At 39.4% G+C, this 14,502-nt stretch overlaps 1 protein-coding gene across 2 annotated transcripts; it reads left to right on the forward strand.

Moving 5' to 3' along the window:
• Positions 1-1,692: 1,692 nt before the first annotated feature.
• Positions 1,693-13,929, forward strand: GTPBP10 (GTP-binding protein 10 (putative)). Of its 2 annotated transcripts, none has more exons than XM_014939677.1 (10): positions 1,693-1,934; positions 3,142-3,335; positions 3,429-3,520; positions 4,576-4,720; positions 7,352-7,425; positions 8,421-8,473; positions 10,695-10,802; positions 11,314-11,391; positions 12,353-12,476; positions 13,225-13,929. In XM_014939677.1, the coding sequence occupies exons 2-10, from the start codon at positions 3,196-3,198 to the stop codon at positions 13,440-13,442; spliced, it is 1,032 nt and encodes a 343-aa protein (XP_014795163.1). In that variant the 5' UTR covers positions 1,693-1,934; positions 3,142-3,195; the 3' UTR covers positions 13,443-13,929. The 2 variants fall into 2 exon arrangements, with proteins under 2 accessions (XP_014795163.1, XP_014795162.1); XM_014939676.1 differs by lacking the exon at positions 1,693-1,934 and adding an exon at positions 1,986-2,229.
• The last annotated feature ends 573 nt before the right edge of the window (positions 13,930-14,502 follow it).

Consider the following 14,502-nt stretch of genomic DNA (forward strand, 5'->3'; position numbering starts at 1 on the left):
CACAAGATTAGGAATTTGGATTTTTTATTCATTCTTCCCCATTTCTTATAAATTTTTTTTTTTCGAATCTATGTCTAAAATTTTAACATTTTAGTTCCTTTGCCCTAATTAGCTAACTATATAGAACTATATATAGGTCGATTTTTAAATGTAGATATTGGCCTAACTTTTATAGTGTACAAATTAAAGGAAAATTACAGCAAACATGAAAACCAAACAATAATACACAGAAGAATCTAACATCTAACTACTATTTTGCACATATTTTGTAAGTAGTGTCCAAATCTGGTGTCCTGAAGCAACTATGAAACAAAAATAACAAACAGCTAACAAAACCAAATTTACATTCTTAAAGTGACACTGGACAACACTCCCATGGTGTGATGTATCCCAGATACCACTTTAATGTTCTCTGGGGCCATTTAGCATGTATATGGCACAACACTGGTTTCTAAATTGTTTTTTTATTCTGTAACAGATAAAATCCCTTGTTGAACTTATTTTTAGTATTAAATTACTGTAAATGGCTTTGATTTGGCTCAGATGGCTGTCAAGTGCAACTGAGAATGTATGATTTTGTGGAAAGGCTATAAGAAGGAATAGAATAGGATTTTTAATAAGGATTTGTGCTTTGAAAAAAATCACTGAAAATATGCTCATAGTGTCTGAAAAAACTTTTCTACAAAATAAAGACTTGTGAAAGAACTAACTCGGGGGGGCATTTTTTTAACCAGTTTTACCCTTCTGACCTTACTAATGTCATGACTTACAAAGTAATTTCTCACTTGTGACCACTTATGAACCATAAAGCACTATAAGCCTTATTAAAGCCACGTACTTTACACATGGACATCCTTATCCTTAAAACTGGCCTTGTGGAAAGGTCAGGTCCCACTTTCTTGAGGGAGAACGCATTAGCGTTATGACCAACGGGCTTTAAGGGATCCAACTGCACGGGCACAGCCAACAGCAGATGCTGTATCTGGGGTGTTGGTGGCCTGTGGGCTGAACAGGAGCCAGCAGTGTGCCCAGGTGGCCAAGAAGGCCAACAGCATCCTGGCCTGTGTCAGGAACAGAGTGGGGAGTAGGACTCGGGAGGGGATGGTCCCCCTGTACTGGGCACTGGTGAGGCCCCACCTCGAGGGCTGTGTCCAGTTTTGGGCTCCTCACCACAAAAAAGACATTGAGGGGCTGGAGCGGGTCCAGAGAAGGGGAACTGAGCTGGTGAGGGGTCTGGAGAGTAAGTCTTATGAGGAGCAGCTGAGGGAGCTGGGGGTGTTCAGTCTGGAGAAGAGGAGGCTGAGGGGAGACCTTCTCGTGCTCTATAACTATCTGAAGGGGGGGTGTAGAGAAGCGGGGGTCGGTCTCACCTCCCAAGTCACAGGAGACAGGACAAGGGGAAATGGCCTCAAGTTGCGCCAGGGAAGGTTTAGATTGGATATTAGGAGACATTTCTTCGTGGAAAGGGTTATCAAGCATTGGAATGGGCTGCCCAGGGAACTGGTTGAGGCACCATCCCTGGAGGTGTTCAAAAGACGGGTAGACATGGTCCTCAGGAATACGGTTTAGTATTTTTTATTTCCTATTTCTCATTTATTTTTTGTCAGAGTTAGGTTGATGGTTGGACTAGATGATCTTTAAGGTCCCTTCCAACCTAGATGATTCTATGACTCTATCAGCACACCGCTTCCAGGGGGAACACGCGGCCGGAGATGGCGGATCTTGCCCCAAACCGCACGGTTCCTTGCTCTCCTCTCAGGCGGCCATGACCGCACCTCCGCCTGAAACCGCCCTGACGCCTCTCGGCTTGAGATGCTTTGGGGGGGCGGGAGGACTGCAGCGAGAAGCCGACATCTTGCAGCAAACCAGGCCTGTACCTTGCCGTGCCGGCGGCTCCGGAGGGACCGGCCCTGCCAGGCCGCGGCGGCACCGCGGTGAGAGGCCGTCAGCGCAGGCGGCGGCGCAGGCCCAGTCGCTCCAGATTCGGCGCGGCCGCAGGCCCAGCGGGAACGGGGGGCGGCTGATCGCTTTCTTCTGCGCTCCCCCGGCCGGCAGCCGCACGGCTAAGGCTTGGGCGCTGATCCCGCCCGCCCTCTTGCCCTCTCCTCCCCACGCAGCCCCCTGCGCGCCGGGCCCGCCCTCAGAGGCCGCTGTTCCCGCCCCTCACGGGCGCGGGAGGCGGCGGCGGCTCCCAGCATGGTGCGGTGCGGCGCGGCCGTGCTGCGGAAGGTGGGTGCGGGCGGCCCGGGGAGCGGTAGGGACGAGCCCGGGGCGGGTGCAGCGCCCCGGCGGGCAGTGCCAGAGCGGCGGGGAGCGCTGGCGGGCGGCGGCGGCCCCGCTCCCCGCCCCTTGGGGCCCCGGCCGTGCCCATGGGGCTGTGCAGGCCGGGGGAGAAACGTCAGGTGTTTCTCTTCCTAAAGACACCTCGGCGGGTTACCTGTCTGTGTCCCGAAGGGTCATGAGTGCCATCAGAAAAAATTCTGCCTAAGTAGCTTTAGCCACGTTGATTCTAACGGCTACAAAACGAAACGTAAGCAGAAGGTAATACTGCTGTCCCTAAATGAGGGTTCTTCACCCAGTGTGCGAGAGCCCACGGGCACGCTCGGTGCACACTCGGTGTGCTGATGGGCTCTGAGCGTGCTGATCATAAAAACACGGGAGACAGGGTTTTATTTCAGTTCTGCGGGGTCGGTGCCGGGTGTTTGCTGCCAGCCAGCACGCAGGCCTTTCCAACCGCCCGGGGTTTGGAACAACAAAATACAGCCGATGGGTTCACAATGACTGCCTCACCACTCCTAACTGTGCATAAGCATCTAAACTCGTGTTTAAAACAGTTAGTGAGGTTACCCGATTAGTGTGCTCGTTATTCATGAAGGAGGGTGTATTTCAGCATTAGCATTACCCACAGTTAGTTGGGGAGACGCTCTTGGCTTGAATTTGGTCCAGAAGTTACATTTTTACTGTCTTATGTCTAAGCAACTGCACAAGAACACATAAAACACGTTGTTTTGTTTCACATCCTGCTCGAGGTTAGGTACATTTCTTGGTGTCTCAACCATGTCCCAAACAAAACTTTGCGATAAACTTTTAACTTTGTTCTTTTGATGTCAATACTGATATGAAACTTGTTGGTTTTTTTAGTATGGCAACTTTATAGACAATTTACGGGTCTATGTGAGAGGAGGAACTGGTGGAATGGGTTATCCTCGTCTAGGTGGGGAAGGAGGGAGAGGTGGCGACGTCTGGTTCGTGGCCCAAGAAAGAACTACCTTAAAGAGCATAAAGCACAGATATCCCCAGAAGCGATTTATAGCTGGAGCAGGAGCCAACAGCAGGTAAGATTCTGCTTAATGAAAGTTGTTACATACATCTTTTCTAGAAAGCAAAATGTCAGCTTAAATTACTAAGTCTGGTTTAATTTCTCCCAGTGTTAAAGCTCTAAAAGGTGAAAAAGGAAAAGATTGTGAAGTTCATGTGCCTCTGGGAATTTCAGTTCTTTGCAATGATGGCACACAGATTGGTAAGAACTTCTTTGTTTTAATGTATCTAATAGATAATGTCATATTTATTGACAGCATCTAGCTGACTTCTAACACTAGAATGTTTTAAAATTACACATCTCCCAAAATGTGTTTGTTTTCCTTTGTTTTGACTAAGAGGTAACAAAAAACACACTGTAGAAATTGTTAGAAAAGCAAGGACCCCTTCCAGAAATTAGCAATAGTCAGTTTATATCACTACATTCAGCAGAAAGAAAATTGGCTTTGCAAACAAGTGTTAAAGGCCAAAAACCATAATGATCCTCCACAGAATCATTAATGACCTTACATAAATTGTGTGTCCATAAACTCCCTGTAACTTTACTGAATTAGGACATTGCTTAAAAGACAAAGATCCTTGCCAAATGTCAATATTTCAAGTTATCTGAAATACTTACCTGGTTTTTACTGTTTTTTCTGAAGAGGGGTACTTGGTAGTAACCAGGAAGATCTCTTTCAATACGGTGCTCTTGGAATGGCTCTCAATGGTTCCTTTGCAATTACTCAGAAGTTTTTTTCTGATGCTGTTCAAACTAAATTCACAAATTACTCTGATTTGGATATTTAACAAAATTGGATATATGACAAGAACTGTTTATGATGTAGGCACATCAGTGTCTAAAGCTATCCCTGAATTATATATTCAAATGTTGCCTTTTTTTTTTTTTTTTAATTAGTCTAACCCTAAGGGAGTTATAACAGCCTGCATCTTAATGAAAAAATAGGGAACACCTGAAGAGTTTGCTGTAGCTACATCTCTGTCAATGCAGATTTTTCCTTGCATTCTTGAGTTGAAGAATTGGAGACTACTTTGCCTGCCTGTAGTAAGCACTTTTCTTGAAGTGAGTAACTATATGACAGAGCAGAACACTGGAGTGGGATTGCTTTCATTTGTTTCTGAAGAAGGAAAAATACCATGATCCTGAGTGCATAGCTCTTGCAAGGAAACATACAGAAAATTTTCTCTTCATTGAAGATAGATTCAAGTGGAAAATCACAACTGATTGACCTTTTTCACTACTGTATTTATTTTCAGGAGAGCTTAATGCAGCAGGAGAGAGATTCCTAGCAGCTCGTGGAGGTCTTGGAGGTTCTTTGGTCACAAACTTCTTGCCTTGCAAAGGTCAGAGGCGAATTGTTCATCTTGATTTGAAACTTATAGCAGATGTTGGCTTAGTTGGGTAAGTACTCTTGTTTGAGAACTGGTATTAGAAAACAAAGTAGTAAATTTCAAATGGGATACCAAAGAAACTTGAGTGTTTAGAGCATGAGTGTTACTATACATTTGCGTTGCCACTTAAATTACTTGTGGTTTGTAAAAATCAGATAGAGTTTAAACCCATTAAAATTAATTTTAAAATTTGGAAGGTATTGGTTATGATTTTATGGGTGAAGGGCTTCATGAGTGGGAGTAATATATAATTATGAATATATTTTGCAATTGCAGTGATTATCAAAATACTATTAGCTAATATTTATGAATTAAGTAGGAGGTGCGAAACAGGGCCAAGAACACTGTCTCTATTGCATCTTCACCTTTATGGTACTGGTACAAGTGGATACTTTCAACAGCAGTTTTAAAGAGAGTTTCAAATGGTACATAACCTACTCTCCCAAATAAACAGCTTGGAATGTTGAAAGGAGGTAATTACAAACCAAAACAGTAGTACTTGGATTTCTTCAATGTTGCTGCTTTATAACAATGCAGATAAGTATATTTCTATTTGGAGAAAGACTTCAACAAACTACAATTGTAAAAGTATTAGTATACTCGGCATCTGTTACTCCCCCCTCCCCGCCCTGTGGTCCTTATTAATAAAAAAAGCATAGGAAACATAAACTGACAGTGAGTTTGAGGTGGAAATAGTCTAATTGGTTTATACTGTTAAAGAACGGAAACTTGAAGACAGCATGGTTTTCTACCTACATTTTTCTTTTTTTGCTTATTAGAAATAATTCTGTTAATATCAGATTTATCTGACGCATATTATTTTCAAGTGGTCTTCAATAATTACACAATAGAGAATTTTTTGTTTGAGCGTGTGTGAAAATACAGGAGGTTTATGACAGTGGTGCTGCTTTAATTTTGCATTTTGGCTGACAGTTTCCCTTTAAAATGGATTAAAAGAGTCATTATCAATTTATTAGAGGAGCATATTATTTTCTTGTTGGGAGCATGAATCAGCCTCTGATAGTTTGTGGTTGTACTTTGATCTCTTTGTGTTTGTTATTTTTACTTCAGTAGATTTGCAAGTGGTTTTGCTATTAGATCAGGTAAAAAACAGAGACTTGAGAAAGGCCCATCAGGTTTGGGTACAGGTTGTGATGTATTGTGTAGGTTGCTATTTAAACTTCAAAGAGCGTATTGTACCTCGGTGGAAACAAGATACTCACTTGAGGAGATGAGCAGAGTAACCTTCCGGAATGTCTTTAAGGCAGCTCTCAACATCAGAGCGCATTAAAACTACGCTCGATAGTTCTACTGTTACAACAAGAGTCATTATGTCTCTTTCTTTTTGAAGAAAGCCCCATATACAACCCTTTATAAAGCCCCTTCATGTAATACTACTCTTGTTTTTCCATAGTGGATGTTCTTCTGAGTTGTCCCTGTTAACAGGTCGTGATTCTGCGTGTATCCATGTGCAGAGTATATGGCTTTCTGCGTGATGCATGTCTTTGTATCTTGTGACCAATGATCAGTTGCCTGTAGACACTGTTTTCTTTGATCACTGTTGCACTGAAACTGTTGCACTGTTGTGCTGAATAACTGTCTGTGACTTTGACTGGAACACAAGTCTTCTGTGGTCTCCTGTATGGAGCAGGTGCTATAAATAAGGACTATATTCTGTCTTCTGCTGTCAGCGTTAGCTTCAGGTTTGACATAGATCAAGGCTATTGCGTCTTCTACAGTTCAGGTTAATTTTTAAAATAAGCATGTGTTATAATTTCGGTTTTAACTTAGTTTTCCATTTCAATGAGTAGGTGTATTCTGTGAAGAAGCTTTTCTAAAAGCTGCCATATCCCTTGAGGAACATTTTTGTTGTAGTACACAAGTATAGCTAGAGGGAAAAGGTTATAACAGTCACGTCTGCACAGACCAGCTTCTAGGGCTTTACTGGTATTCTTTTGGTTTATTTGATAACAAAGCAGGTTAGTCCTAATTTCAGGATTCCTCAAACATCCTTGTTGCCATAAAAACATACACAAACTCTGCCTGTGTGTGTCTGTATACGGAAAGTGTCTCTCACACTCTTCCCCCATCTTCCCCATATAGATGCACTTACAGAGTTTACATATGCTTTGCTACTTGAGCTAGACTGTAGCATAGGTATCATTGGGAATTAAATTGTAGAATGTTTCATTAACCATGACTTGTATACCAAAAGACTGTAAATCGAACTGAGAAGATGCATTTGCATGAGAGGTGTTTAGAATGTGGACATAGTTTACAGAATTAGTTTTAGCGTGTGAAGACGGCATTCAGGTAGACCTGGATGCTTATGCTGCAGTCCATCCATGTGACTTTGAAAGATTTGCCTTAAATCTACTACATCTGTATTTACATACCTCTCCTGCCTGCGTCCTTGGGAAGCACTGTTGCATTTAGGAAAATTATTCAGATTTGATTAAAAGAAATCATAATGATGTAGGGTTTGTTGGCTGTTTGGGTATTTTTTTTTAAAAAAAAGTGAGTAAATAAGTCTGCAAAAATTATTGTTGGTAACACTGAGTTTGACTAAGGTAATTCGGTAATAAAATATACAGGAATCACACGTGTTTATTCAGTGTATAAATCCTGACTTTCCTTTTAGGTTTCCAAATGCGGGAAAATCATCCTTGTTAAGCAAGATTTCTCATGCCAAACCTGAGATTGCAAATTACGCATGTAAGTTCATATTCTTATTTTTAGAGCAGTAATAATTTCATGAGAGCAAGAAGTCTTTTCTTTGACTTGGTTTGCAGGTTTATAATAAATAATAGCGGATAACCATGTTGCCTGCTAAATACATTACTCAAATTTTTACTTCTAAGAAATACTTCAAAGAGAGAACTTGCTGTTTCAGTGTCCAGTTCCTTTAAGCACATCAGTTTTTCATGTGTACACCCTCATGGTGCTTCAACCTGTTTATGCAGGGTCTATTTAATATTAATTGCAGTCTCAGCCCATTTTATTTCATCTGGGACTCTCCATGGTATGTCATACCCTCAGTGTACCGAATATGCACCATCAGGTTCCTTTGCACAAACATCTTGTATGCTTTGAAAATAGATACCACCTGTTCTTGCAACAGAGTAAGATTTTGAGATTTTGATTTTGAATCTGTCCACTGAAAAATGCCATTTTTATTATTTTTCTGTGAGTAAATTAGGTTTAGTCATCTGATCATTCTTTAATTAAAAAGTAAGAGTACAAGTACTGATAATTCCTACTACTAATGACCTTCTTGCACCACGCTTGATTCTCTACAGCCTTTTTATATTTTTTCTTAATTTGAAGAGTCCTATCTCACTTTGCCTTTCCTTGTTTTTCTTTATTTGGAAGTTAGTCCATAGTCTGAATAATCCTTTTTGTGTCTGAGGCTTCTCTAGCCCCTCTGTTCTCTTTTTAGGTTGATGGGAACAGACCTGCAGACAGTGCCAAGATTTGGTGAACAACTGATTTTTTTGAGTGGTCTAATTTTCTTGTCTCTTGTTTTGCTTTTCCTATATTCGTTTTCCAGTAATTCTTAGCATACCATTTGCCTTATTTTTTTCTGCTAGTGAACATTTGTTTCATTTAAATATGAAGTGAGAAAGCAACATTTAAATGTTTTGTAATATTAACATTTTTTTACATGTTAAAAATTTTTGGTTTTTCCCCTTCTCTTTTTTCCCTTGTAGTTACAACAGTACAGCCTGAACTAGGAAAGATCATGTATGCAGATTATAAGCAGGTTGGTATGAAAACTCATTTTCGTTGTATAGGATGGTTACTTATGTTGCTTAACGTAATTTCAGAAAGAAAAGCGAAACTTGTAGGTTTTTCATAAGTGTATCTATAATGTACATATATAAAATGCAATTACATGGACTTAATGAAAGTTGCGGAGAAAGTACTATTTTTATAAAGAAATAAGAGAGCTTTGTAGCTAAATGCAGTAATATGTTGCTGAACTGATTTCAAGTCACCGTAATAGGTGGCTTCTCATTTTCCCTTGACTCCTCTCTGTGGTTCTAATCCTGCTTTATCATCTCAGAGCTGTGAGCTTGTGGGCGGAATTGAGTTTACTGTGTCCTACCATACTCTTGTTAAGTTTAGGATTATAAAAAAATAATTGTTTCAGAGACCAACCTGTTATTTTTATTTAGAAAAGGCAAATTTTCTGTAAGCTCACTATATAGAGAGCTCTGGAATGAATGAGTCATTTTCAGAATGGATTGTAAATAAGGGCATATTTGTCCAATAGCTGCAGATCTGCAGTAGTAAATGACAGGGAATTTAGTGAACATAACCCAGTTACCGTAACTTACTGTTCTGGCTCTCTAGGTGGGCTGCTCTGACTTCCTTTTGTGGTTTGGTTTCTGTTTGGATTTTGGTTTTGTTTTGTTTTTTAATAAAAAACTAAAGTAGTATGAAGTGATAAGGATTGCCTAAGCAGCCAGGTTAGTGCACTACCTGAGAGGTGTGGTACCTGGCTCCAGTTCCTTCTGTAGTAGGCTGTAGCTCTGGAGACCTGGTAGAGCCCTACCACCTTATTTTTTGTGAACCAAACTCCCCCAGGCTTCTTCAGGTAAAGTCAGACAGATACTGTGTGGCACCTGGAATCCATCTTACGGTATCCACAGGGGGGAAAAAACACTAAATGAGACTCTTGGTAATAGATTTTGGTCCTCAAGTTCATGTAAGGTTACAGCAAACATATTGATTCCTCAAGCTTGAATCTTCTTTTATGTGCTTTCATTTTGTTTTTTAAGTGTATGATACATGCAGTACTGGACTCATTACTTCCAAGATGAAAGGCAAACGCTAAAAGGGTTTCAGATGCGTTAAACAGAAAGGCATACCTCTCAGATGTGAAAACACAGAAGACTTCTCTTTTCACTTTCAGAAGCAATAATCTTAGGAGGATTCAGTGGCTGATGCTTGAAACTTTAATTTAACAAGTTTTAACAAAACTGTATATTAAAGGAAGTACGTCTAATTTGTCAGGTTCCCTGACAAATGCACACATCTAAGGGAAGATTTTTGTATATTCATTTTATCTGCTAGTTTAGGGCAACTTATCCTAGAAAATTGTGTTGCAAATAACAGGATTAGTTATAGCCTTTAAAGAAACTACCTGCTTGCCATGAATCAGGACCTCGTATTCTTAGTGGTGTATCTGTCTCCAGCAGGAGAACTGCTTGCACTCCTGGCTTTCTGTTCTGCAGCCTGTTTCATGTCATAGCCAATGACCCTTCTTGTGGGCTGTTTCTGCAGTTGATGGTTTTTATGCTATGTTTTTATATGTTGGGTGCTGTATAGGAACTATATAGACAAAATATCTCTTTGTCTAAAATCAAGGGAACTAGTGATTGTGAACACAGGGAACATCTGTGAGCAACAGGGAGTGCTTCAGTTCTCAGTATTGCCACTGCTGAAAACAAAACAACGTAAGCAATTAAGAGCAGTAATTGAGGTGACTGTTCTGTATCATTCAAGGGGGATTAGGTTATTGTATTTATTTTTTTTCCCCCTATGGAACATTGATGTTTTTAAGGAAATATGTGGCAATTTGCTTGTTTTATCGTAGTACACTATAAAGAAGAAAATACATGTGAGTCTGTCACGTGTGCTGTCTGTCATTACTACTTACAATAAAAAGGACACAGAAGTAGAGGATCTGAGTATGAGTCTGGCATCAGGTCTTAATACCAGATCATGGAAACTAACACAGGCATTTACTTTTTCTACCAAAATATCTGAACCAAGTGCTCTTTTGAGAGAATATGAGTTTCTTTATGAGCTCTGTGAAAAGTATTACATACGCAATGTAAATGGAGTCTCTGAAAATAGATATTCTGGACATTCCTTTGAGTTCTTTTGTCTATATAAAATGATAATAGGTGTTGATAGTTTAAAGTCACCATTTTAGCTTGTTGCAAATCTTTTGTTTGAAACTTTTGTTTTCCTAGATTTCAGTAGCTGATCTCCCAGGACTGATCGAAGGTGCACATGCAAACAAAGGGAGGGGCCACAAATTTCTCAAACATGTAGAGAGAACCAAACAGCTTCTCTTAGTTGTAAGTTATTTCAATAAACTGTAAATTTTATTTAAAAGGCAGTGCAGTAAATAAAATGCATCTTAATGGCAGTGTAGTTGGAATTTAGGAAATAATTTTTAATTTGCATGTTTAGTGATAAATATAGCTGTAATACTGTTGTCAGAATGGAATGCTCAAATGAGTGATGATAAATTAAATCCTTTATCATTAACATTTGCAAATTAATTTAGAGTAGTGAAGTGTTCCAAGCATAATTAAAGCATGGGATGATTTTTTTTCCTTCTTTTTCCTGTAAGATCCCCTTAAAAAAGGTTTCAAAATCAGACCTTTGAGAAACACGGTATCAGAACCAACCAGTTTGTGCTTCCAGTGTCTATGGTGTTACTTTGGTGTAGAGTTGCCCTCTGTTACTTCCCCAGGAATGAGGGCACATACATGGACATTTTACTGCAAAGTAGTTGATGGAGAGTACCTTGATACTGTAACATAATTTAATACCATAAAGCTTGTTTTCATGTAACTTTTTCAGGTTGATATTTCTGGGTTTCAGTTGTCTATTAAGACTCAGTTCAGAACAGCCTTTGAAACTATCTTGCTTCTAACAAAGGTAGGTTCTCATCTTCCTAATTGACAGTTGTAGTTAGGTGTTGAGCCAAGAAAGAGGCTCACTTTTGATCAAGAATTTTCAAATGTTAGTGTGTTTTCTAGATTTATAATATAAGGCCAGTTAACAAGCTTAGTGTTCTCTAAAACGATGAAATCTTATTTTCATCTGTCCAGGTGAAACTGCTCTATTTTATGTTGGGCACAACTGTTCCTGTGTTAATCTGTGTAGCATATGGGATGTTTCATACAGTCCAACAAAGGTGAAAAGACACATGATATTCAGTTCCTCAGTCTGGTAGTGTTTTAGGAATTAGAAATACATGGGTATAGTTAAATCCTTGCCTTGATGCCCTTACTACATAGCCTAACGGAGATGAGACATCAGGCCCCAGCTTTGCAGACAGTCAGTGTTTGCTATTGCTTCTGATTAAAATAATACCTTTTACATAATTTCAAATTTAGCTGCTGTTTTCTCTCCACCTATATGACTTAAAATGATGAATTTTCTGAATTTCAGCTATTACTGTTTCATTTTAGCTGATTCATGGTTGTGATTCCATTTCTGATATTAACCGTAGTCCATTAAAATGCTTAAGAATCAGAAGACTCTCCAAGAATTTGCTTATATGTTTTACAGATCTGAACTTTTCCTGAAATTGATTTTGTGTTTGTATATATGAGAAAAACAAAATGGTCGTTCATTTAATAGGAGGCTGTTTCAGAATTGACCAGCCTGTTTACCCAAAACATCTGTGTTGGAGTTAAAAAAAAATCACTGAAAGTTATTTTCTTCTGTCAGACTGCTTTAATACATCAACCTTGAGCACCTGAGTAAATATCACAGCTGCCTAAGCAAGAAAGACTATTTAGGCAATTAAACAAATGGGAGAGGAGATGTAAAATTGAAGTAGCACTTGTTAAACTACAAATACTTATTAAGGCAAATTTACTTGTCTTTTAAGGAACTGGAGCTGTACAAAGAGGAACTTCTTACAAAGCCTGCCCTTCTTGCCATTAATAAAATGGATTTGCCTTGTGCAAAGGATAACTTGAATGAACTTATGAAACAACTACAGAATCCTCAAGGTAAATTAACTTCAAACAATAACCTTCAACAAAAGTAGTAATAGGATTTCATCAAGAGTAACTCTGCATTGGCAAGGAGTTGTTTGAAACTGAAGTGAGGTCAGCTATTAAATTTACTATGTTTTAAAAGCACTTCCTGCCTTTAGAGCTCTGTTTATGTACATCTGTAGTGCTGACTTCACTGTTGGAGAGGTATTTTAATAAAATATAGATATCCTAGAAGATCTTTTCCAGCTATGATGTGGGAGAGTAGATTTCCAGTCTCAGTATCTGGGATAACAGTAACCTCGGTTGCAGGTTCCCTTACAGACACACGTATATACAATTTATCATGTGACTTCAGCCAAAACACATTAAAATTCCAGGCAGGCCTATGTAGGGATTTACTTCAGTTTTGCTATTAGGGGTGAATTTCTTCCTATTTATTGGGGTGCATAAAGACCCAGGAAGGCTTAAAACCATCTCCCATGTTCTAAACTTGGGATTTCTTTGTACTCATCTTAAAGGAAGGGTATAGAATCTTCTCATGAGTGTGTAAGTATGGTATAACTGCTATCTTAGTGCTTGTCTTCTGAGACTTTAGCTATTTTTTTTAAAGATTAAGTAAATAATACTTCTATATTAATTGCAGTTATGTTTATTACTGTAATTTATTAAAGTTTATTTTCTAAATTTAATGGGATTTTATGGGCCTAGTAATGATACACTATTTGGGGATTGTACTAACTCTTTCAATATGATTTTTCAGACTTCTTACACTTACTACAAGAAGAAATGATTCCTGCAAGTACATTTGAATTCAAAGATATAATTCCTGTATCTACATATACCGGAGAAGGAATTGAGGAACTAAAAGCATGTATAAGAAAATGCATAGATGAAGAAGCAGAGCAGGAGAATGAAGAATATCGAAGAAAGAAATTACTGCTTTTACAAACTTCAGAAGAACAAATGAATAGAAATTAGCGTTCTTGGCCAGATCCAGTATTGCTACACAGACCTCCCATTTAATTTTTGTTCCCTCTACCACCACTGCCCTGTTCTCTGCTTCCCGCCATTGTCTCAATTCCTTTTGGCTCTTGGGTAGAACACAGTGGGGAAAAGAACGGGTTTGTCTGATAAACGTTGGCTACCAACTCAACAGAGTAAAGACCAAACTGTGTGCAACTCAGAGCACTGCTTAACAACTGCTGATCCCTGGAATACTTTGTACCAAACGAGATGAATGGAAGGAATATAACCCACAGAGGTAGCAAAGGAGCAAGCTCAACCCCTCTACATCTGTTGCCATGGACATGAGAAGTACACAGGGGAATTTCTGATGGGCAGTTTTCCAGGGTCTAGCACTGCTCAGGTGAACGAGTTCTGCTCTTTTGACAAGTACCAGATTGGGGGGTTTTGTTATTTTTAAAGATCTCAAGGAAAGCATAAATAAATGGCTGCAAGAAAGTGACTTGTAGGAGCACAAAAACGCGAGGCTGATGCATACTGGCTGCTTTTATTTCATGCATGCTGGTGCCTACCTTAGTCCTCTTGATGATACAAATCTTTACTCCAAATTCCCAGACTTAATTTGGGAGTCCCTCCTTTTATGGAGTTGTGGGTATATGATGACTGCTTTTCAACAGAGCTATACATTTTTGGGAATAGTTTATGTTCCATTTTTTTGTAATACGAGCAGGCACACTTAACATTTTACTTTGGAAAAAAGATACGAAGTCCTTTATTGTAAGGGGTGTTTTCTACTTCAAAGCTATTAAATTGATTGCAAAGCAAAATAAGACTGAATACATCAAAGGCTCCTCAACTTGGCCTTATTTTGGTTTGTAAGTATATTTATCAAACCTGCTTCTCTAAACTTGTTAAAAACAGTGACTGAGAAGAAAGGTATGTTTCTCATAATACAATTCTTTAATCATAGAATGGTTAGAGTTGGAAGGGACCTTAAGATCATCGAGTTCCAACCCCCCTGCCATGGCCAGGGACACCTCCCGCCAGACCCGGTTGTTCAGAGCCCCACAACCTC

Source organism: Calidris pugnax, unplaced genomic scaffold, assembly GCF_001431845.1.
Source record: "Calidris pugnax isolate Ruff unplaced genomic scaffold, ASM143184v1 scaffold101, whole genome shotgun sequence".
Taxonomy (NCBI): Eukaryota; Metazoa; Chordata; class Aves; order Charadriiformes; family Scolopacidae; genus Calidris; species Calidris pugnax.

Bases quoted from the DNA above. Each gene is read 5' to 3' on its own strand.
- GTPBP10 (XM_014939676.1), top strand. From the start codon at position 2,197: ATGGTGCGGTGCGGCGCGGCCGTGCTGCGGAAG. The intron at 2,230-3,141 runs GTGGGTGCGGGC...TGGTTTTTTTAG, and splicing joins GCGCGGCCGTGCTGCGGAAG to TATGGCAACTTTATAGACAA. The intron at 11,392-12,352 runs GTAGGTTCTCAT...TTGTCTTTTAAG, and splicing joins CTATCTTGCTTCTAACAAAG to GAACTGGAGCTGTACAAAGA.